Source organism: Diabrotica virgifera, chromosome 7 (assembly GCF_917563875.1).
Source record: "Diabrotica virgifera virgifera chromosome 7, PGI_DIABVI_V3a".
Lineage (NCBI taxonomy): Eukaryota > Metazoa > Arthropoda > Insecta > Coleoptera > Chrysomelidae > Diabrotica > Diabrotica virgifera.
In genome coordinates, this window is record NC_065449.1 from 5,306,433 (window position 1) to 5,332,943 (window position 26,511).

The 26,511-nt window shown below is 32.9% G+C and overlaps 1 protein-coding gene across 3 annotated transcripts in view; it reads left to right on the forward strand.

The window, feature by feature from the left end:
• Nucleotides 1-7,981: 7,981 nt before the first annotated feature.
• LOC126888886 (probable ATP-dependent RNA helicase ddx42) overlaps nt 7,982-26,511 on the forward strand; it is a 49,353-nt gene continuing 30,823 nt past the window's right edge. Inside the window, exon 1 of one of the 3 annotated variants that reach the window (XM_050657319.1) lies at nt 7,982-8,258. In XM_050657319.1, the coding sequence (XP_050513276.1) occupies nt 8,210-8,258 (49 nt within the window). In that variant the 5' untranslated portion in view covers nt 7,982-8,209. Of the gene's footprint in view, nt 8,259-8,945; nt 9,089-15,015; nt 15,175-26,511 lie in introns of those variants that run through there. The other 2 variants (XM_050657320.1, XM_050657321.1) reach the window with 2 other exon arrangements.

The window sequence follows — 26,511 nt, forward strand, 5'->3', positions numbered from 1 at the left end:
CTAAGCGTATGTTTTTATACAGTCAACACCGAAGCCTTCGCAAAAACTTAATTTTGCTAATTTTTTTAATATATTTTTCTTTTAAGTATGCGCTATAAAGTTTTTTGACACCCTATGAATAAAGCAGAATTATTTTTAGTATTTGTAGAAAGTAGAATTAAAAATGTATGAAATCATCAACACCGAAGCCATCAACTCCGAAGCCCAGTCGTGCCTCGGAGTTGACGAACGTGCCTCGGAGTTGTTGAAAGTGTGTGAGTGGTCATCAGTCTGATATAGGAAAAGGGTTACTGGGTAAGCTCTTAAGATGTTTCGGTCGGTTTGGTAATATAATCTTCTTTTTATAGAAAATGGCTCGTATACACTGGAGTACGACAGAAAAATGAAGACGAAACCCCCCAAAATCGTTAAATAAAGATTTTATGAAAGAAAGTAATATTTTATGCAGCTATGCTTATTTCTGTAAGAATATACCATTTTGGGTAGTCTTCTCTAATATTGATAAAAGAGACATCTGTCTATGTAGGCACATTATGTGAAAACATGGAGCTCATGTGTGGAAGCGGATAACAAATCATTATGTTGCGCAGAAAAGACAGAAGAATGTATAGAAAGGAAATGCCAAGATTGTGTTCAAAAGCAGATTAGACTTTTAAAGTTTAATGGAAAAGACACGGCTACATATTGGAAAGTTTTGTCAACACGAAGGCCGGTCTAAATCAACTCCGACGTAATTGATATTTTACCTATTTTTCATGTTTTTCTGTAGTAGTTTATATCAAAATGGAAGTGTTTTGTATAGTTTTATTACATACCAATTTTTATTTAATTGTTACGATCATAAATTTCAATTAAAAGAGAATTACGTCAACACCGTGGACACTTAGTCAACTCCGAAGTCACATTTCCGTTTTTCGGAAAATGTTTAAAAATGATCTCTGCTGGTATCATGGGTAAGTTGAATAGCTCATTTTATAAAAAATGTTTAAAAATGAACTAATTCTAAACCATGTTTTAAATTAAATTTCTCTACCTCGAAATTGCCGTCTATTTTGGCGAATCACCCGTATACCATAAATCACAAAAATACCAAGTTTCTTGTAAGAGGTATATATTAAAATAACCTAAATAAGGGTAACAATACAAAACGTTTTCGAATTAAGGAATCCATCATCAGTGTTTAAAAGCCAAAATTTGCATGCCTGAGCCACCAAAATGGATTGGGTAAAAACCCTTAAATATAAATGATAAAGTTATTTTACATATTTATATAAAAATCATCTGATGTTAAAGATAAACCTGGATGTTACCCAGGGTAACACAGGACTCTCCCCACGTGGTTGGAACTTTTTTGGAGAAAACCTCACATATTGGATTTCAATGGCCAACTGACAACTTGTCAGTTGGTTGTCAGTTGGCCATTGAAATGGTTGTCAGTTGGTCATTGAAATCCAATATGTGAGATTTTCTCCAAAAATGTTCCAACCACGTGGGGAGAGTCCTGTGTTGCCCTTGGTAACATCCAGGTTTATCTTTAACATCAGATGTTTTTTATATAAATATGTAAAATAACTTTATCATTTACATTTAAAGGGTTTTTACCCAATACATTTTGGTGGCTCAGGCATGCAAATTTTGGCTATTAAACGCTGATGATGGATTCCTTAATCCGAAAACGTTTTGTATTGTGACCCTTATTTAGGGTATTTTAATATATACCTTTTACAAGAAACTTGGTATTTTTGATATTTTTTTATAAGTTTCAATTATTTTGGTAATGATAACTTTTTTGTAGAAATTTATTTTTGAGTTATTTATGAAAAACCGTTTTAAACGGTACACGACAATTAGACCGAACTCATTAGACCGAAAAGCACCTTACCGAAACCTCACTAGACCGAACAGCATTAGACCGAAATGGTAAATAAATTTAAAAAGTTTGCAGTAAATTATGCTAAGATTTTGTATATCTGTCTATTTGTTTATTGTATTTTTTTTTGTATTATTTTATATAGACTGCGTAAATTGTAACTCTGTACACTGTACAGTCTGATATGAAATAATTTTCATCCGTTAAACAAATTAGTGAAGGTAAAAATAAATTAAGGGTAGAGTGACGTTAACACCATTTTAACTGTTTATAATAACCATCCAAATAACATTTAGTTGTAATTACATTAGTTTTATCTCTTTTACTGCGACAAGTAAAAAGAACTGCTTTCGGTCTTCTGCTGATCGGTCTAGTGAGGTTTCGGTAAAATGCTTTTCGGTCTAATGAGTTCGGTCTACTGCTTTCGGTCTAATGATTTCGGTCTCTTTACAGTAAACCGTTTTAAACATGTATTTTTGCACGAAAAATTAAAATCTTTGATCTTTAATAACTCAAAAAGTATAAAGTATTGATTTATTTTAATATTTGCTTATAATTTATCCCTTCAGGGATTTAGGGAATTATTTTTAATAAAGTGAGAGTTGATTTTTTACATTGATGTAACTTTTGTTTCTTGAATCCTCTAACTACTCACCAATTTTCATAAAAATCGATGGAGGTTCAAAGAATTCGGAGGTGAAAACCTTCAGTGACTGTACTAATATCCACATGCACAATATTACTTTTTGGATTTGTCTTCTCGGTTGACTAATTAAATAACCACAAATATTCTCATATTTGGTACAAATAACCTATTACAGTAACCTTGTTTGTCTTATAAAGGTAATTTTATAAGTTTTTACTCGGATGCAAAAAAACAGATGAATTATCTCGATTATTATTGGTATTCTATTAATATTTCAAGAACAATATTCGAATTTACTGAAAAATCGGCTTTTATAAAATACATTCCTTTTTTATTATTTAATCATTATAAAAAGTTTTACATTAAAGTCTAAAGATGATAGCCTTATGCTTGGTAATTGAAATTTTAGAGGACGAAGGTGGAGGTAGTAATTGTTTGAATCACGAATACTGTCTCTTGTTAAAGGTTTTGTGTTTATGCTGGGAACTAAACATCTATTCAAGTTTCTTAGAATATGTATAATGAATATTTGAAATGAAAAAAATAGTTACTATTATTTAAACTTGACCTTCACATTTGATTGCATATGCTTGTATAATTAAAGATATATTAACACCATTCCTTGCCCATAAAATCTTAATATTGCTGTTTTAAATTGTTAGTAAATAAGTTGAAAAATATAAAGGTAAAATATTGCAAAACCTCTAAATTTTAAAGAACCGCTTGGATGGACATTAAATTTGGCATACACATAGCTAACAACTAACAAGTCAAAGAAAAAAAGTGATATTGTGCCGATGTGTGCTTTTGCCCTAGGGGTGAGTTTCACCCCATTTTGTGGGTGAAAAATATATGTTCAAAATGAGTCCGGAAATGGATAAAATGACTAATTCTAAGCAACTTTTGTTCTATAAAGTTTTTTCCCCAATTTAATACTTTTCGAGTTATTTGCGAGTGAATATGTTAATTTTCTACAAAATTACCACGTTTTCGGACGGTTTTGGCAAATAACTCAAAAAGTAAATATTTGGTCGAAAAAAATTATTATCAAAAATATAGCACGTAAAAAAGTGAAAAACATGGTGTATATATTAGGTCACTATACCTAGTATAAGCAGAGTTATAGCTAATGAAAAATAGGTTCATATTCGTCAAATTCCAAATCGAATATTTTAACGTGCCTTAACCAAAAAACAAAGCACTTTTTTCAAAAAAAAACATTTTAACTTTTTTAAAATGTTTAAAAAATGCTTATTTTTGTTTTTTAAAAACATTTTTTAGCATCAAAAGTACACAAGTTACGCTGAAAATAAAGTTGGTCCCTTTTTTTGGTAAGAAATCGGGAAAATCACCCCCTAATTAGCATTTCAAATGAACTTAATTGTTACCACTTCACAAGTTTTTTACTCGCGTATGTATCGATCATATGATCTGTAAGTTTCATCGGTTCAATGTCCTTATTTTTGAAAGAGCTGTAGTTAAAAGGGCTTGAACGATTTACTTATCACGAGTGTATGCAAATTCATAAACACCGAATCTTAACCAATTTTTTTCTTACAGAAAAACAAAAAAATTCAAAATATTCAGAAAAGTAAAGCCGACTTTTTTTATTGTATAAGATTTTTGCTATCTCTAACAATTTTTAAGTTATTTTGAAAAAAAAACATTTTTTTTCAAAATTAAAATTTTTAAAAATTTTATTTTAAAACCAAATGTTTTCAAAAACAAGCACTTTGAATCGATGAAACTTACAAATCATATAAACACAACATAAGTAAAGTACATAACTTATGAAGCGGTAACGATTAATTTCATTTGAGTTGCTAATTGAGGGGTGATCTTCCTGATTTTTTTTGCCAAAACAAAAGGGACCAACTTTATTTTGAGCGCAACTTACTTACATTTGATACTAGAAATTTTTTTTATAAAATCAGAAATAAAACTTTTTATAGACACTTTAAACAAGTTGTAATGTGTTTTCCCCAAGAATGCTTCATATTTGGATATTTCACATTGAATTATTCTATTTGGAATTTTTCGAATATGAACCTATTTTTCATTAGCTATAACTCTGCTTTTGTTAGGTATAGAGACCTAATATATACACCGTTTTCTTCACTTTTTTTATAGGCTATAGATTTTCTAAGAATATTTTTTTCAACAAAATGCTTACGTTTTGAGTTATTTGCGAAAAACCGTCTAAAACGTGGTTATTTTGTTGAAAAATGAACATATTCACTTGCAAATAACTCGAAAAGTATTGATTTGGTGAAAAAACTCTATAGAACAAAAGTTGCTTAAAATTACTCAGTTTGTCCATTTCGGGACTTATCTTGGACATATATTTTTTCACCCCCAAGATGGGGTAAAACTCACCCCAGGGCAAAAGCACACATCGGCACCATATCACTTTTTTTCTTTGACATGTTAGCTATGCGTATGCCAAATTTAATTTCAATCCAAGCGGTTCTTTAAAATATACAGTAAAAATAGTGAAAGAATGTACTAAAACTAAACATATAAAATAAAAAATATATTAAAAATGTCAAAGGAATACGATGGTAGGGGAGCCCAAGCGGGGATTTTTGCAGTTACTCGAGCGCGTCAGATTATCATATGGGGAGAAACCTGGTACACTGCAGATGTACCTCTACCATTTGGCTCTTAACACAGGGGAGTTCGTTAAGGGGGGCCCGGAAAAAAAATCTATCCTTAAAAAAACTCGAAATTGTCAGATTAAGATAAGGTAAGTTAATTACATGCAAAAGAGTGTATATTTCAAAAATCTGACGATTTGAGCCGGGCGTAAGGAAATGGGTGAGCCCCAAAGTTTCATGAGAAAAAGGAGAATATTTCGCGAAATTAATGACAGATCAATAAACTAAAAAATATGTGCTCAATATTTTTTAAAAATCTATCGAATGATATCAAACACGACTTCATACGGAGAGGGGTGGGGGGTAAATTTAATATTTTAAATACGAATCCCGCGATATTTCGCGAAATGGACATCAGATCGAAAAACTGTAAAATACACTTATTCAATATTTTTGAAAAATCTATCAGATGGCACCAAACACAACCCCCCACTGGAGTGGGGTGGGGGATACTTTAAAATCTTAAATAGGAGCCCCCATTTTTTATTGCAGATTTGGATTGTTTACGTAAAAATAAATAACTTTTATTTGAAACATTTTTTCGAATTATAGATAGATGGCGTTATAATGGGAAAAAACGATTGTTGGAAATGAAAAATTAAATTAAAAAATGGCAAGCGCCCACTAAAATGGAAAACTTTACTTAACTTTTTTTGGTTTTAGGACCTACTCTTCATAACCCAATAGGTCCCCAAAGCGCTCGAGTGACTGCACATTTAGCATACTTTGCTCCCCTACCACGATATTCGTCTATTTTCAATCGAACACTTTTTGAGCCAGGAATGTTTTTCAGTCAGGATATTTGTGGTCTATCAGGACTGAGTTTTCCTTAGATTTTACCATTCTTTATTAGCTGCAACAACTCATGTCGAAGTACGAATTATGTCCCAAATACAAATATGCTATCTATCTCATTTTAATGCTGATCAAAAGTCCTTTGTCTCTTATTTCCATTCTGTCCAACATTATTTCTTTCGTAAAGGAATCTGTCCATGGTAATTTTTACTCCTAAAAAGCCACATCTCAAAAGCTTTCCTCAGCTTTTGAATGCTTTCTCACTTAATAAACATTACTAGTCCAGCTTCGGCGCCATAAAGCAAAATAGAGTAGTTGTAATATTTTTCCACCCGACATCGGATTTACAGATTGAGTCTTAGGTCATTCAGAAATTTTCTCATTTTCAAAAATGCTGCTCTTAATTACTTTATTCTTGATCGAATTTCTCTTTCCGGATTTGGTTTAACAGTAATCCAACCTGCTAAGTATTTCATATTGTCCACTAGTTCTTGTTCTTTCATATTGTCCATTAGTTCTTCTAGTAAGTGGGAGTATCCAACGAGTGGGAGGGAGTGGAAGAGGAGAGAAGGAGAGGAAGAGAGAGCAAACTTGGTGTAGGAACAATCAAGAGGAACAATGAAGTTCAACAAAGGGTTAGCGAGAAAAAAGAGGCTAGAAAGAGTTATATCAGGTCTAAAAGAGAGGAAGATAAAGATTTATACAAGGTAGCAAAGAGAGAAGCAAAGCGCGATGTGGCTCTTGCTACGGAAATATGGTCTGCACAGCTGTATGAAGAGTTGGAATCACCCGAGAGGATGAAACGGATATACAGCATTGCTAAAGCAACGGTCAACTCATCAAAGGACTTCACTAATGTACAGCAGACCAAAAGTGCGTGTGGAAGAGTGTTAAGCAACGATGTTGAAATAAATCAAATATGGTATGAGTAGTTTAGAAAGTTGTTACATGAAGAACACCAGAGGAGAAACAGAGGATGCTATATCAAAATGAGAATATAATAGCGTGGATAGCTAGAGATGAGCTTGTCGAGTCCTTAAATAGGACGAAGAATGGTAAGGCAGTAGGATCTGATGGAATCCCTGTGGACTTCGAAGATTCTAGGAGAGAAAGGGGTTGATTTTTTGCAGAAAATTATGAGTAGGATATACTAGGAGTAGGATATACATATGTATAAAGAAGTACTGAAAATAATGAACACGCGTTCTCATCTGGTCAATACAATCAAAATTAGAAAGACGTCATATCTAGGACACAGAATACGCCATAGGGAATTTGAGCAGCTCCAGGTAATATTAGAAGGCAAAATCGAAGCGCAAAGGGGTATAGGAAGAAAGAAAAATCTTGGCTACGAAACATCAGAGATTGGACCCACACAACAGCGAATGACTTAATTCATCAAGCTCAGAAGAGAGAAATTTGCGATATTGATCGCCAATCTCAAAATTTGCCAGATAACTGTAGAGCGGAGGTTCAGGAGAGACACATCGATAGGAAAAGAACAGTTTGGGAAAGTTTTATCAGGGAAGAAGACAATGGATGCCTTGTTTGCTTTGAGACAGTTTACTTTGGGAAATGCGCCGAGAAAAAACAAGCTAGGTACATCTGGTATTTATAGATCTTGATAAGGCGTACGATAAAGTTCCGAAACAAGAGCTATGGAGATGGGTGTACAATGGGTTTCTGATTAGTACGTAAGGCTTTTGAAGGATATGACAATGTATGAGGTAGCGTGGATCAAAGTAAGGACTTGTGTCGTATTGATCACTGAGTAGGATAACGTTAGGTACATCTTTGTCATCATTAAGCCATTTTAACTAGCTTTGCGGACAATCAAATATTTTCTGATCGGATTTATATTTGCATCAAATACTTTACTTTAGATATTTAAATTATAACATCAAAATTTTCTTCATCAGTTCATTGTTTTCATCATCAGTTAGGTAGGTATACAAAAAATATTTGACCAAACGACTATTCTAATACATTAGGTATACGATCACCTTGCTCCTACTTTAAATTCATTGCGATTTCAACTTCACCGTGTGTTTAATCGGTGGGAGAGAATCTGAAATGAATACAGAATCTTTGCTTAGGTACCACACCACAAATTCGTTGAACGCAAGGTACCTAACACAGGCATAAGTAGGTTTCCTACCGCAGAGGTCAAAGTAGTACCACTTTCGGATTTAAACCGCGCAATTTAGTGTGTTTACTAAAGTGTTAAGTTGGTGTTTAAAAATGAAGTTTATTATTGGCACTGTGGTGTTTATTGCTATTTTCCAAAAAGGTAATTATTTGTTTTCGTTATTGTTTCTTTAGAATATATTTTATTTTAATGTTATTTAGTTAGTTATGTTTTTAAATTTTTATATTTAAAACAAACGGCTAAAACAGTTTTTTGAAATAGTTGAACTGTATTTTTCAATATGTATAACAAACCTGTAACTAATTTTGACAATAATATAAAGTATAAAGTATTTTGAATGATACACAACTTTTGGATGGCAGTAATACATTATATTTGGCGAAAAGGTGGGTCCATGATGTTGTTATTTTTGGGCGTTTAGCAGGTTCAAGGCCATTATTTTTTATTTAGGTACTCATTTTTTTTAAATGACTTCATCATCTTAAGTTCACCATTACAGTTTATTATTAGGTATATGTAACTTGTGATTTTTATATCATGTGAAACAACAAGCCATATACTATACATCATCAATCACTTTATTGTCTAAAACCGCTTTGCTACGAATATTGTTTAAAGCCTATTTAGCAGTTTAAAGCAGTGTCCTATTTATAGATCACTGAAAGTTTTAATTTTTTTTTCAACAATTGAAATTAGTTTAAATTTAAAGAAAATCGACGTTTTTTACTTGTGGTATTTTTTGGTACTTCTTTGCTACTTGGTTTTGAAAGTAGTAGGTAGATACTATTATTACCTAGTTCTCTTTTCGGATTTAAACCGCGCAATTTAGTGTGTTTACTCGTTGATTGAGGTATTGAGGGATATTTACCCATATTAATATTTCAATCAACGGTTTACTGAAGTGTTGGGTTGGTGTTTAAAAATGAAGTTCGTTATCGGTACTGTGGTCTTTATTGCTATTTTCCAAAAAGGTAATTTGTTTCTCTTTATTGCTTCTTTAAAATTTATTTCATTTTAATGTTAGTTAATTAACCTTTAACTAATTTTGACAATATGTAATATAAAGTATTTTGAATAATACACAACTTTTGTATGGCAGTACATTTGGCGAAAAGGTGGGTCCATGGTGTTGTTATTTTTGGGCGTTTAGCAGGTTCAAGGTCGTTATTTTTTATTTAGGTACTCATTTTTCCCAAGTTACTTAATCATCTTATAAGTTTACCGTCATTTGGTTACTTTACATGATTTTGGTATTTATTTATTGATCTGGTGTTGTATCTGGTGTACCATAATTTTTATTATCTTTATTATAGGTCCCGTAACGAACTTTTAGGTGCTGTATACCAATCACAGTTGAGTGATTCTCTTGATCTATTATAACTTGTGATTTTTATATCAGGTGAAACAACAAACCATATACATACATCATCAATCTCTTAATTGTCTAAAACCGCTTTGCTATGAATATTTGTTAAAGCATATTTTCACTTCTTCTTCTTTTCATTTATAGACCAGTGTCCTATTTATAGATCACTAATTTTTTTTTACCCTTAATATTAGTCTAAATTTTTACTTGGGGTATCTACGTCTTTCCGGAATAAATCGATTTTTAAATACATATACTATAATAGAAACTTACAACTTTTTGCATTGTGTTCAGGATGATCTCAGGAAAAAAGTCTGCTATAGAAAAATTGGTTAAAATACATAATTGCATTTTATAGAGCATAAAAAGCTTCCAAAATTACATAAACATGTCAAAATGAGCATATTAAGGGAAAAATTTTGTTACTCCGGGGTTTTTGGGGTCGCTGAACATGACTACGCCATCAGAAGCGACCTCCGGAGTACCTGGTTGGTACCCAGGGTCACTTTACGTCATCTGAAGATTCGAGGGCTGTCGGCACTAAATTGATGCAAACAGATTACTTGGAGGTTTTTGAAGTCGCTGAACACGAATACTCACATCAGAACCGACCCTCTGAGCACCTGGTGCCCAGCGTCACTCCTAAGGCACGTCATCTTCTGGAGTTTCGAAGTTTTTCGGCCTTAAATGCATGTAAATAGATTACTTGGCGATTTTGGGGTCGCTGACTACGAATATACGCCATCAGAACCGACGACCCCCCGGACCACCTGGCACCCAAGTTCACTGCTAAGGCATGTTATCTTCTAGAGTTTGGAGGTTTTTGAGATCCAGGTGCACCGGGGGTCGGTTCTGATGGTGTATTTTTGTTCTCTCCTTCTTCCTATTCTCCTTCCGCCTTTTATCCTTCCCTGTATTATCAGTCTTAGCATTTCAAATCGCTGTCCACTCATTACATATCCCAGATATTGTAGCTTTCTTATTTTTATTGTGTTTATTACTTCGTATTCTTTGACCATTTCTCGCATTACTTCCCTGTTCGTTTTCTTCTGTGTCCATGCTATTCTAAGCATCCTTCTGTAACACCGGATTTCAAATGACTATAGTTTATTTATGTGTTATTGCTTCAATGTCCAGCTTTCAAGTTCATATTGCAGTATCGAAAACACGTAGCATCTCACAGCTTGTACTTTGTACTCTAAGTTCTAATCTCTGTTGTGTTGCAGAGAATTGTTTTCATTTTTACAAACGCATTTCTTGCTACTTCTACCCTGGTCCTTATTTCTGTAGTTTGATCATTTTTCTCTGAAATCCAGGTTCCTAGGTATTTGTATTTATCAACCCTTTCTATCGGTACATATTCCAAATGTATGCTTGTTTGTAAGTTTGTTTTCTTAGTTATCATTAAAGCCCGGGTTATAAGCATGACAGAAAGGTCAAAATAAGCAAAAAATGTCGCAAAAATAAGCAAAATTTTTATGAAATAAGAAGATTCAAGAAAAAAAACCTGTACATAAGTAAACATGGATATGATATAAATGCGAATAAAGGACATTAAAATTAAATTACATTTATATTTAATTATCGTAAAAAATTACAAAAGTGTTGAACTATAATATAATAAAATAATCGAAAAATGATTAACATATTAATATATTTTTTACTCATAGTGCGGCAGATTCGTGAAAAATTTTATAAGAATTGCACATTTAATGATACAAGCGTATAATTTGGTCCACATAAGCTGCACATATAAAGGTTCAAATTTAGATATGAGGTCATCTCAGATTTTGCCTTTTACAAACATGGCGGTCATTCAAAATGGGCGACTATACATATATGACTAATAGCACGATATCTTTTGAATGAAAAGTCCGATTTCAACCAAATTTGGTACTTAGGTTCGTTTTGTGATTTACAAGATCGATGTCGTGAGCTGGAGGAATCGGTTTACCAGAAGTTGTGTTTTTTTCTGGTTTTTATGTAAAACTATTTTGTATTATGTAAATAATTTATTTTCAATTCTTTCACCCTGTATATATTAGTTTTTCAAAATGGTAACAAAACCATTGAAAAGAGCGTAAGAATATGCTTTAGGAAATATTTTGAACGTTTTAGTTATGTTAATTATAATTACCATTTAATAAATGCATAACGTATCTTCACATGTACCTATGTGTGGCAGATTCGTGCAAATATTATAAGAATTATTGTACATTTAATGGTAAAGTCATATAATTTGGACCACATAATATGTAGTATATTATACTACACATCAAATTTAGATATGAGGCCATCTCAGATTTTGCCTTTTACAAAAATGGGGAGCATTCACAATGGCGGCTATACGTATGTGACTAATAGCACGATAACTTTTGAACGAAAAGTCCGATTTCAGCCAAATTTGGTATCAAGTTTATTATTTTGATGAATAAGATCGAAGTCTTGAACAGGAAGAATCGGTTTACCAGAAGTTGTGTTTTTACTGTTTTTTATGTAAAAATATGTTGTTGTTTTTTTCAATTCTTTCACCCTGTATATATTAATTTTTCAAAAAGGTAATACCGCCATTGAAAATAGTGTAAAAATATTTTTTAGGAAAGATTTTGATCTTTTTTGTTATGTTAATTACCATTTAATAAATGCATAACGTATCTTCACACGTACCTATGTGCGGTAGATTCAGGTTGAATGCCCGCCATTTTTGTAAAAGACGAAATCTGAGATGGCCTCATATCTAAATTTGAATCTTTGTATGTGTAGTGTGTGTGGTCCAAATTATATAATTTTACCATTAACTGTACAATAATTCTTATATTATTTGCACCAATGCGCCGCACATAGTTTCATAGGTACATGTTAAGATACGTTATGCATTTATTAATTGGTAATTAACATAACTAAAGAGTTCAAAATATTTCCTAAAAAATATTTTTACGCTCTTTTTAACGCCGGTATTAACTTTTTGAAAAATTACAATATACAGGGTGAAAGAATTGGTACAAAAACAACATGTTTTAATATAAAAATCAAGAAAACCACAACTTCTGGTAAATCGATTCTTCCGGTTCAAGACCTTGGTCTTACACATCAAAAAAAGAATCTACATACCAAATTTGGTTGAAATCGGACTTTTCGTTCAAAAGTTATCGTGCTATTAGTCACATATGTATAGTCGCCATTTTGAATGCCCGCCATTTTTGTAAAAAGTAAAATCTGAGATGGCCTTTTATCTAAATTTGAACCTTGATGTGTGTAATATATGTGGTCCAAATTATATGCTTCTACAATTAAATTCACAGTAATTCTTATAATATTTGTACGAATCGATCACACATAGGTACATGTGAAGATACATTATGCATTTATTAAATGGTAATTAACATAACTAAAATTTTCAAAATATTTTCTACAAAATAATTTTATGCTCTATTCAATTGCGGTATTAACTTTTTGAAAAATGAATATATACAGAGGGAAAAAATTGAAAAAAAAACATATTTTTTACATAAACAACCAGTAAAAACACAACTTCTCGTAAACCGATTCTTCTGGTTCACCACATCCATCTTGTAAATCAAAAAAAGAACCTATATACCAAATTTGGTTGAAATCTGAAGTCTCGTTCAAAAGTTATCGTGCTATTAGTCACATATGTATAGTCGCCATTTTGAATCCCCGCCATTTTTGTAAAAGGTAAAATCTGAGATGGCCTCATATCTAAATTTGAACCTTTATATGTGTAGTATATGTGGTCCAAATTATATGCTTGTATCAATAAATGTGCAATTGTATCACATATCGGCCGCACTATCATGGCCATTAGCATAAAAACAGTTAACAATAATATGTTTTTCAAAATTTTCTTGTAAAAAGCTGTCTTCTATCTCTGTAGACATATTAATAAAAATTTTATACCTAATAGAAAAAGTTCTTTCAACTCTGCAGATGTGATTGGTGCGTAGGTATTTAATTTAGGGCCGGTTGTTCGAACGCTAATCAACAATGATCACTATCAAATATTTAATTACTGTCAAAACTGTCAATGTCAACTTTGGTTGGGTTGCTAAAAACATAATTGATTACAATTCTGAGACTATAATCAATTAATATAATAATAATTATTAACATAATTGATAATAAATCTCATAATTTTAATTAATTATGTTTTCAGCAACCCAAACAAAGTTGACATTGACAGTTTGGTGACAGTAATTAAATATTTGATAATGATAATTGTTGATTAGCGTTCGAACAACCGGCCCTTAGACACATGTACTGATACTACCGAAAAATATTTTACAACAATATAATAAATTTGGTCTTTCTGTAGACAAATATTAGTTTATTACATGGACAGGTATATAACGATGGTTTTTCCCGTTTATCTTCTAAGCCTAAGGGATTTAAATTCTTATGGTTTATTGAATTATTAGGATTTTATAGCTCTGTATGCTTATAGAATTTTGCTTAAGATAGGAAGTAATACGTGAAATTTAACTATAGTTTATCATAAGAAGTAAAATAAACAAAGATAAGCAACATATCTTTAAAATAAGCATTTTTACTAAATATCCTAATAATAAGCAAAAAAAAAGCAAAAAAAGCAAAAAAAGCAAAATGCTTATGTTCCGGACTTTAGTTATCATCATGTATTTGGTCTTTTTATATTCATTTTTAGTCCATATTCTTCACAGAAACTATTTGTATTGATTATATAGTAGTAATTGGAGTTGTTCAGCAGAGCTTGCCTTAATCACGGTGTCATCTGCATATCTTATGTTGTTAATAGATCTTCCGTTAATTATGATTCTAACACTTTGAGATAGTAATGCTTCTTCAAAAATGGCTTCACTAATATACATTGAAGAGTATAATCTGCCTAACTCCTCTCCTAATTTCAATTTCGGGACTGGGTTCGTTATCTATTACAATTTGTGCTGTTTGATTCCAGTAAAGGTTTGTTATTATTCGTAAGTCTCTTTTATCTATGTTTTTTGTCTTTAGAATTTGGACATTTTAGTCCAGAATTTGGACTAAAATGTTTATGAATGTAGTTACCAAAATGAGTGAAATTGAAACCTGTAACCTGTTCCACAATTCAAACTTCCCCTGTTTCAGTGTTCCCTTACATCAAAGTTTGTCCGACTAGACACCGTTAAACTATTAACAAATTTTCAGCTTGCTATTAATAAACTTTTTTTGGTACTCAGAATCCAGGCCTATTATGAATGTAGTCACCAAAATGGGTGAAATTGAAGTACCTGGCTAATCAAAAAGTTTTACCTTTTAGTTAGAAGGGCCCTTTTGTTGTTAAATAAGTTAAAATATTTTGAACTATGTTTTTGGTTTTAAAAAAAAGTTTGTTAATTATTTTTAGATATGTTTAATATTTATTTCCTTTAGTATTACTCAAATGATTGATTTAAGTATTCTTGTGTACTCAATAGTGATTAGACAGTCTATGGAAATCATAAAATATTTACTTTTTTTATTTCTCCACAAAAATCATTGGGTGTCTGATACTCACGTGTGCAGTTTGTGTTAAAAAATAGGTGTGATCTTCCAGGGTTAAAAATCGATTTCTTTTTTCTACCGCGCAATTTAGTGTGTTTACTAAAGTGTTGGGTTGGTGTTTGAAAATGAAGTTCGTTATCGTTACTGTGGTCTTTATTGCTATTTTTCAAAAAGGTAGTTGTTTCTCTTTATTACTGACTTCATTAGAGTTTATTTAATTTTAATGTTAGTTGTTCATTTTACACAAAGTTACTAATTAACATTTTTGTTTAAAATTATCTTAGCTACATTCCTTTTTTAAAAAAAATTTTCTGCGTCGTACAGATTCTGGGTAAATCGATCATGGAGATTTTTTCTGGGAAGCCCGGGGGTAGAAATGGCAAACTTTTTTGCATCTTTTTATGGTTCTAAAGGATCGTTTAAACACAGCGATAAATCAAACAACTTATCAAGGTCAATCGAGTTGTTGCAACTTATCATTGTGTGTAAACGGTGCATCGCACAACTTATCAAAGTTGGAGTTGGGTTGAAGGTGGTATCGCATTGAATCGCAGCGTCTAAACAGCGTTTCAACTTGTCATCACAACTAGTTGCTGTGACTTGTCGTTGTGTTTAAACGACGCTTTAAAATGACATTCTCAGCAACTTTTAGCTTATCCGTATGATTTTTAGAGATATATGACTACTAGACTATATTAAACAACCTTCAAAGTTACTTTAAAACCGACGATATATTTTATATATTTGTTCACTCAATTCTCACGTCTGTTATTTATTCTTATTTACCTTGATATAATTTCTTCTTTTTTTATAAAAAGTTTGTTCATGGACTTTATAATTCAATTAAAATATGCGTTTATTTTATGTATTTGTGTTTCTTTATATTTAGCTAAAAACACATTTCTATTAATATTACTATACACTCATCGACAAAAATATTGCATATTTTGAAATTAAGTGAAATTTTTTTTGCTGAAATCAGCCCTCCCAGTATCACAGGTTTAGGATTTCTTTTCCGAATGCGATGTTTTTTTTATGAATCATTTCTTCTTCTTCTTTTTGTATAGACATGACTGTCTGTTTTTTCAATGTGCCTCTAGTAAGTTGTCGTATTGGGGAACCGTCTCTCGCTGTCCTGACCATAGATAAATCATATAGTATTACCGGACTAGTTGGTCCTGACTACCCTATTTATTGTCATTCAGCTTATGTGGTCATTCCATTCTATTCTTCTGTTTCTTACCCAGTTGTTAATGTTATCCACCTTGCCTCTCCGTCGTATATCTGTACTTCTAGCTCTGTCCCATAGAGTCTTACCATCGATTTTTCGAAGGGTTTTCATCTCCGCTGTTTCGAGCAATCTTTTGTCCTCTCTGTGTCGGGTCGTGTTTCTGCCGCGTATGTCATTATTGGTCTGATGACTGTTTTGTAAATTCTGGCTTTAATTTCTTTTCCGATATTTTTATTTCTCCGTATTGTGTCATTCAGGCAACCTGCGGCTCTGTTTGCTCTATTCACTTGATCTTCCACTTCTGTTTCGAGTCTTCCGTAGCTAGATAGTGTGATGCCTAGGTATTTAAACTCCATCACTTGTTCTATTATCTGACCTTCCAGCTCCAATTTACATCTTATTGTATCTGCTGCTATAACCATGCATTTTGTCTTTTTTGAGAAAATTTACATGTTAAATTTTCTGGCAATTATGTTGAATTGGTGCAGCATACATTTGTAAATCATCTTCACTTTGAGAGATTAGTATTGTATCGTCCGCATAGCAGATTATTTTAAGTTGTTTTTCTCCCATTTGGTATCCTTTTTTAGTTCTTACTTTTTTTATGATTTAGTCCATGATCAGGTTGAACAATAAAGGACTCAAGGAATCCCCCTGTCTTATCCCATTGCCGGCTTCAATTGGGTTAGTTAGTTCATCTTCCACTTTTACTTTTATTGTGTTGTTCTGGTGTATGTTTTCTATCGTTTTAATTATTCCCAGAAGTGCCTCTCTCGAGTATAACAAGTGGATAACGTCCTTTAATGGCACCCTGTCAAATTCTTTCTTAAGGTCCACGAAACATAAATATGCCGGTTTGTTTTATTCCAACGATTTCTCTTGAATTTGCCTCATTATAAATATAGCGTCAGTGCATGACCTTCCCGACCTAAAACCTTGTTGTTCTTCTGCTGATGTTATAATTTCACTCAATTTGTTTGTTATCACTTTTGTTGTTAATTTTAATGTTGTGTTTAATAAGTTAATCCCTCTGTAATTCTCTGGGTCTGATTTGTCTCCTTTTTTGAAGAGAGGTATAAGGATGCTTGATCTCCATTCTTGTGGTATTCTGTTTTGTTATATTATTTTTTGTATCAGTTTTAATAGTTGTTTAGTAAGATCTTGTCCTCCGTACTTTAGGAGTTCGTTCGATATTCTGTCCTCTCCTGGAGATTTTCTATTTTTTAATTTTCTTAATGCTTCCTTTACCTCTTCCTCCTGGATGTTTATTTCTTCGTTTGTTGTAACTTCAGGTGTTGGTGGTTCATTATCGTCACCTTTAGCAAATAGAGATCGGAAGTAGTCTGCCCATGTTTCCTTCTGAATGTGTTTCGCTTTTATTAATTTGTTCATCTCCTTTCTTTTGCCCTCTGATCATTCTCCGATCAGAATGCGATGTTTTTTTGTGTCACATAAATTCTCGATCGGATTTAAATCTGATATGGACTATATGGTGGCCAATGCCAATATAGCTGAATCTCATCAAGGTAAGTATTCGCTATCCTAGCAACATGAAGACGTGCGTTAACGTGATCTAAAATATTTTTAATGTACATGTCAGCGGTCATTCACCCAATCACCTCCACAAGTTACGTATGCCCTTCCCAAGAAATACCACTCCATAGTAATATGTCGCCACCTGCCGAAAATTAACGATCTGTATGATGTTACAATACAACTGGCATACCATTCGCCAACTCTTCTGCAGACGAAGTTTTGTCAACCAAGCTTCCATATGGTGAAGATGTGAAGGGCACCTCAGTTGTAACCTCATCTTCTTCTTCTTAGGGTGCCTGTCCGTTCCGAACGTTGGCGATCATTCTGCCTATGATGACTTTGTTAGTTGCTATACGAAATAGTTGTGTAGAGGTATTTCTATACCATGCTCTCAGGTTAGTAAGCCAGGATATTCTTCTTCGTCCTGGGGCCCTTTTTCCTTCAATTTTACCTTGTGAAATGCACTGGAGTAGCTCGTATCTACCTTGATTTCTCATTATATGCCCTAAGTACTGCAGCGTACGGCCCTTCACGATGTTGACTAAATCTGCGGTTGTGTTCATCCTCCGTAGTACTTCTTCATTGGTGACTTTGTCTGTCCATGGTATCTTCAGGATCCTTCTGTACAACCATAGCTCACAAGCTTGAAGTTTCGATAGAGTTTCCGCCTTCAATGTCCACGTTTCTACTCCGTATAGAAGCACTGAGTACACGTAACATTTAAGGAGCCTTATTTTTGTTTTTAGACTGATGTCACGGCTCTTGAACACAGAGCTCATAGTAAAGAATGCACTCTTTGCCTTTCCGATGCAACATTTAATCTCTTGAGTATTGTCCCACGACTCATTGATTATAGTTCCCAAATAGTTGTAACCTCATACAGAGTTGTAATAGTTGTAACCTCATACAGAGCGTTAATTTTGGTGGTGGTGGCATAGTTCTATGGAGTGCAGGGCCGTAACTACCATTGGGGCAACCGGGGCAATGCCCCAGGGCCCTCGGACAAGGGGGCCCTCGGACAAGGGGGCCCCGGTTGGTTGGCCGTGTATAGATTTTAACGCGAAAAAAATATGTATTTTAAAAGTCGATCCCAACGAAATATTTTCAAATGACACAATTTTAAAAAGGCCTACATACAGGGGAACCCTAGACCTCAATATAAAGTTTTAATTTTTCACTGAGGAAATTAGTTTTTTCGGCTAAAATGCAGCTGGAACAGAACAGGGGCCCCTGAGGCCTGAGCTAAGCTGGGGCCCCCGAGACCTTAACATAAAAATTTAAATTATTACTTAGGAAATTAGTTATTTCGGCGTAATAAAACCGTTCATTTTCTTCTTTCATTGCGTGTATATGACTTGTTTGTCTCTATAAAGCATTTTCTTGTCTTTCTGTTATATTGATGATACTTGCAAAATTATTTAGCTCTTAAATCAGTCATGGAATGCATTAAAATGCGTTTTCAATGGGTTAAATACCAAACATTTTTCCGGACCCCCCCTCCGCTGGGCGTAAACCATTTAGGGTCCCGGTAGGGGCCCCTTGATCACGTTTGCCCCGGGGCTCCCAACATCGTACTTACGGTCCTGATGAAGTGGTATTTCTTAGAAAAGATATACCTACCGAACTTGTGGTGATTGGGTGAATGACAGCTGACATGTACCGGGTGTCCCAATAAGAATGGCTCTCGGCCATATCTCAGGAACCGTTTATAGTAGAGCTTTAAAATAAAAAATTGTATAACAAAAGTTGCCTCAGGAAAAGCCTGGAAATTATTTTCATAATTATGGGTCCACCGCTAGAGGGCGTAATTGAATATCAAAAATAAAAAAATCTAAATTTTACAAAATTTTCCTAATGAAGGGGCACTGGAAATCCGATTATTGTATTCTTCATCAAATTCTGCGCATATTTGATTTAACAAGTTTAACTCTACCTTTGCAAATAAGAGGTGGGGGTGAGTGGGAACCTTGTTACGAAAAATGGCTGTAAGTCCGGTTCTGCTAAATCAAATTTTGAAAACTGGGACTTGTTGAAGACAGATCTTTTTCTTCAATGTAAGCGTGATAATTTTGAACCATCCTAATAAGTAATAAGCCAGCTGGGAGGCGTTATTTAATTTTTTTCAGAAATCTAGTTTTCTTTGGAAAATATTAAATACAAGTATGCATTTTTAATCATGCTTTATAAAATTAGATTAAATTAGCAATAGAATAGCGAAAACCGCATGTCGATACCTTTTTTCTATCTCAAGATATCTCGAGAAACGTGTAAATTTTATACATAACTGTTACTATCACCGGTAAACTAAGTTAATGAAAAGTAGTGTGCTGTGGAAAAAAACAAAATAACATTTTCCAGATGTCAACGTATAAAAATATAATTAATTAAAACAACAATATAAAGAGAAACAATACTATTAAAATTAAATATAACACAGAACAAAAAGAACTACTTAGTGACGACCTAAGTATTCAAATTGTTGCCCATCATACACTACTCTAGAATACATTATCCAGAGAATACTAAACGCCATTCAAAGCATATCGAGAGCAGAAATTGAGACTGCTGTTCAATCTACTCTTGAAAATGATGGGCAAAAATTTGAACGTTTATGTCATCACTAAATAGTTGTTTTTATTTCTTTGTAATAGGGCTTTTCAACGCTTCTCATTTGTTTCGAGCCTCTGTCATGTGCCGTATAATCCGTGTATAATATTAATAAACGAGATATGAACGAGGCTCGAAACAAATGAGAAGCGTTGAAAAGACCTAATATACGTTGACAGCTGGAAAATGTTTCTTTGTTGTTTCCATAGCACACTACTTTTAATGAATTTCGTTTACCGGTGACAGTAACAGTTATGTTTTTAAATTTACACGTTTTGTAAGATATCTCGAGATAGAAAAAAGGTATTAACATGTGGTTTTCGCTATTCTGTTGCTAATTTTGTCTAATTTTGTAATATGGTATTAAAAATGCATGTTTTTATTTAATATTTTCCAAGGAACACTAGATTTCTGAAAAAATATTAAATAACGCCTTCTAGCTGGCATATTACTCAGTAAGTTGGTTCAAAATCATAACTTTTACATTGACGAAAAAGATCTGTCTTCAACAAGATCAAGTTTGCAAAATTTGATTAAGCAGAACCGGACTCACAGCCAGTTTTTCATAACAAGGTTCCCACTCACCCCCACCTCTTATTTCCAAAGGTAGACCTAAACTTGTCAAATCAGATATGCGTAGAATTTTATGAAGAATACGACGATCGGATTTCCAGTGCCCCTTCATTGGGAAAATTTTGTAAAATTTAGATTTTTTAATTTTTGATATTCAATTACGCCCTCTAGCGGTGGTCCCACAATTATGAAAATAATTTCCAGGCTTTTCCTGAGGCAACTTTTGTTATAAAATTTTTTATTTCAAAGCTCTACTATAAACGGTTCCTGAGATATGGCCGAGAGCCATTCTTATTGGGACACCCGGTACATTAAAAACATTTTAGATCATGTCTTGTTATTTTCAGCCATTCGGAAAAGAAATCCTATTCCTATGACACCGGGGGGCTAAGAATTGCAGCACAACAAATTTCACTTCACATGATAATTTCAAAATATGCAATATTTTTGTCCAGGAGCACCTATACATTTTTTTATTTCTTATTGCAAAAAAAAACGTCAAAGTGAAAACCGATCTTTTAAATTGCTCTTTAAAAAATATTAGTTTTCGACGTTTTTTTCTACATTTTTATAGTAGTAATCATATAAATCGGACGTACCTTCGGTACAACGATCATTGAGACTACAGATAACCCCCATTGTCTTAATTTAATTTGAATTTTTTACGACTGCAATATCGTTTGCTGAAGCGCCTACAACTGCAATATGAGTGTCAATAGCGGAGGTAGGCCTCCTGATCCACCGCCCAGAAAAACTATTATATTCGATAGTCAAAATGATGCCGAACAAATGGAACTTTCTGTAAGTACTCCCATTCCAATAAATTTGACAACCAAAAACAACAACAACAACCAGTATCCAAATGATCCAAATACAACGAATATGAATGGTAATAATGAAACAAAACAGAACTTAAAAGAGGTAAGGCAAGCATTTTTATTTAATAGTAATGACCTGGGACCATATCACATTTACATCGAAAACAGTGCTAATGATTTTAAAGGTAAATTAAATTCTTTGAAAATTGGTGAAATTATTTTGTCTAACTTTCCTGAAGCAGACAATATGATTTCCAGTATAGATGCCATCGGCCGAAATAGGATTAGAGTCAAATGCAAAGACTATAAAACTGCAAATAATCTTATTAAAAACAAATCTCTGGAAATTTTTAGATCAAATAATTTGGATCTATATATTCCAAAATTTATTTTACACAGACAGGGAGTTATTAGAGACATAGACATAGATTTCTCTGAAGAGTATATAAAAAGTAAAATAAAACAGTATGATAGTCATTGTATATTTGAAATTGCAAACGTTAAAAGAATTACGCGTAAATTAGAGAAAATTGTTAATGAGGAAAAAATTGTCGAATATGTCCCTACTAAATCTTGTATTGTGACCTTTAAATCGCAAACTTTACCTAAATATGTAGTCATAAATAAGGTTATTAAAGAAATTGAAGTGTATAAACAGAAAGTTCTGTTATGTTTCAACTGTCTTAGGTACGGCCACCTAGGCAGTCAGTGTAGGAGTCAGCCAAGATGCAATAGATGCCAAGAATCTCATAATTCTAAAAATTGTACAAAAGTTGAGTTCACACAAGTATGTTTCAGCTGTAAGGGGAATCACTTGACTACGAATTTAAGCGCGTGTCCAGAATTCACACGACAAAAGTTAATAAAAGAGACGATGGGTTTAACAAACGTTAATTTTTACGATGCAAATAAAAATATACCAAAGAATTCATATGCTAGTATTCTTAGGTCAAATATCACAAACAATGATACAAATTTTTCACAAAATTCACAACCTTCTACTTCTACCCAAGGAAATAACTTTGCTAAATTTATATTTAATCCTCACACCAACACCAGTAGGCCAAATAAAAGGCAAAAGCCAAATAGTCCAGACCCAACTGATATAGCCAGAAAAGAAATAATATCTGTAGTTTCCCCTCCAAAACATTCTGAGGGAATAGTTAAAAGTCAATTCTATCAACAAAACTTAAACGTTGCAGATTCACAGTCAGAAGAGTTAGATTCTTCTGTAATAAATGTCATTTTAGAATCAGTTCTTACAATTGTTAATTCAATTAAACAAAATAATAATTTTAATATTTCAAAATCTGATGTAATTCAGTTAATTAGTAACCATTTTAACCAAAATCTAACATCAAATCGCAGGCCTAACTAAAATAAACATATTACAATGGAACTGTCGTTCGGCAGTTGCTAATAAACATAATTTAGAATATTTACTCCATCAGAACGACATCAGTATAGCTCTATTATCTGAAACCTGGTTCAAACCGGGAAAATATTATAATTTTAAAGAATTTAATTGTTTTCGAGCTGACCGCCCTGATGGATATGGCGGATGTGCCATCCTTTTGAAATCTAACATAAAATGTGAAGAAATAATTTTTCCAAATACGTATTCGTTTACATATAAGTGTATTTCCATTAAAATTTCACCTTTCAGAAAACCTTTACATATAATTTCTTTATATAATGAACCCAATAATAAAGTTTCAATTCAACAATGGATAAATTTTTTAGAAAATATATCAAAACCATTTATAATAGGAGGCGATTTTAACGCACACAATTTGGCGTGGGGTTGCGAAGTTGATGATAGATTAGGTAAAGATCTTCTAGATGCTATAGAATATTGTAATTTAGAATATTTAAACGATGGGTCTCCCACTCTCGCTATTTCCAAAAAACCTTCTGCTGTAGACTTAACCATTTGTTCCCGAGATATTGCTTCTTATTTCCATTGGAATACTCTACTAGAACCTCATGGATCTGACCATGTGCCAATCATTATTTCATCACAAAGTTTCTCCGCAACAGAAGCCACATCCAATAGAAAACATAGAATATGGAACCTTAGCAGAGCCAATTGGATGACTTATGCCAGTACTTTGGAAGCAATGGAAGTTCCATTAATCTACGAAGAATTGTTAACACATATAAACCAGGCAGCCAACATCGCTATTCCAAAATATTCCTCCATTAACGAAAAAAACAGAAGCCATATTCCGAAACCATGGTGGAATAATCAGTGTCAACTAGCAGCTGAAAGTAGAAAACATGCGTTCATTAATTATAAACAGAATCCAACGCTGCAAAATTTAATAGAGTATAAACGACTTGACGCTGTTGCAAAGAAAATCTTCAAACAGAAAAAAAAGAAGAATTGGATTGATTTTTGCGAAAGACTAAACTCAAGAACACCATTAAAAGATGTCTGGCGAAAAGTTAATTGTTTTAAAAACCGCAAACAAGCCAACAGAGTACCTATTGATCCAGAAGATACATGGTTGCAAGATTTCCACAGAAAAATTGCTCCGGCATGGGTTCCAAATGACGACACCGTACAAGAAGATATTCAAACAGTATCCAGACAAAACCACAATTTTGACGAAAATTTTCATCTATGGGAATTGCATCGAGCCCTTGAACAAAGAAATAATACTTCTCCAGGTATAGACAATGTGTCATATTCGCTGTTGTACAACTTACCGATCGAACATAAAATTTCACTACTAAACATTTTCAACAATATTTGGACAAATAAGATACCAGTACCAAATAGTTGGAAAGAATACCTGATAATTCCTATTAAAAAACCTGGCAAACCAGACCGTGATCCAAATTCTTACCGACCTATCTCCTTGTCTTCATGTCTTTTAAAAACATTCGAAAGAATAATTAAAAATAGATTTGAACATTGGTTAGAACACGATGGTATACTTCCAAGATCCCAATATGGTTTTCGCAAGTCTAGGTCTACTCAAGATGCAACTGCAGCTCTAGTTACGTCAATTCAACTTAACTTTACAAGAAATAAGTCTACAGCAGCTGCGTTCCTTGACATTTCCGCTGCTTTTGATAATGTTAATTTAGACATTCTTTACAAAAAAATGTTGTATATTGGAATCCCTAATTCATTTGCTCTCTTTTTAAAATCTTTATATTCCAACAGATTAACTTATTTAAAAATTAATAATGATGAATTTTCATATCCTCGACTAACTAATATTGGATTGCCACAGGGGAGTATTTTAAGCCCGATTTTATACATCCTGTACAACATAGATCTTGAAGTTAGTATACCCAACAATACAAAAATTCTTCAATATGCTGATGATGTTGTTTTATATACAGAAGGAAAATTGTTAAGTAGATGTGAGGATAATTTAAAAGTCGCATTAGAAATCGTAAATCAGTGCTACGAAGAAGTAGGATTATCAATTTCTGACACAAAAACTGAGGTGTGTTACTTTACAAAAAAGCGTAGAGTTCCACAAGGCAATCTTAACGTTGGAAAATTTAATTTTCCAATTAAAAGCTGTGTTAAGTATCTTGGTACCTATCTAGACAGGAAATTGTCTTGGAAAGATCACATTCATCATATTGTTAAAAAATCAGAAAACTCAATAAATATTTTAAGAGCTTTCTGTAAAACAAATTGGGGAGCAGACCCAAATATTGCTTTGATGTTTTACCGTAACATGATCAGACCCATTCTCGACTATAGCTGTCATTTATTTGGATCAGCGACCAATACACTTCTAAATAAACTTGAAATTCAAAAAAATAAATGCTTAAGATTATGCCTAGGTTATTTAAAATCCACTCCAGTCCAAATAATGGAAAATGAAGCAGTGGAACCTCCATTGCATTTACGCCGCCAATTTCTCAGTGATAAATTTACAACTCGAATTCTGTCCAAAAAATGTAAATACCTTCAAGATCTACATGAGCTATCAGTTTTAGACCTCACTCATAGGTACTGGAGAACTAAAAAATCTATACCTTTGGTAGAAAGTTATCTAAGTACGGTAAAGTACAGTGAAGTTATCTATAAAAGCCAAATTCCGCCTTACTACAGTGCAATGACAAAAACATTATTTTCTAACAAGGTTAAAACATGTTATTTAAGCTCACATTTACCGCCAAATATGTTTGATATACTTATTAGAGAAAAATGGTCAAATTTTCAGTACATATTTACCGATGGGTCAAAAGACGCAAATGGAACGGGCTGTGCAGTATTCCACGAAAATACAAATTACCATCATCAATATAGCCTACCTATTGAATGCTCAATATACACAGCAGAAATGATAGCAGTAATGTTTGCTGTTCAGTATGTACTACTGAATCCAACTAGCAATTATGTTATATTTACTGACAGTAAAAGCGTGGTGGACAGATTAAGTAACATTCAAACAGTCAAACACATAAACCACATTGAATTGAATACACTTAAAACTCTGTTTGAAATTACACAATTAGGAGTAAATGTAACAATTGCTTGGATTAAGGGTCATTCGGGAATAAAAGGCAATGAAATAGTTGACAATTTTGCTAAATCAGCTTATGTAATCGGAGAAAAAATAAACAAAAATTTAATTCCAGCTTCAGATATTGATACTTTTAGCAGACAAAAACTTAAAAATAATTGGCAATTGCATTACAGAGAATGTAATACTGGCTCAAATTTTGCTCATTGTAACCCTAGGATATTCTCAAAAAGATGGTTTTATACAG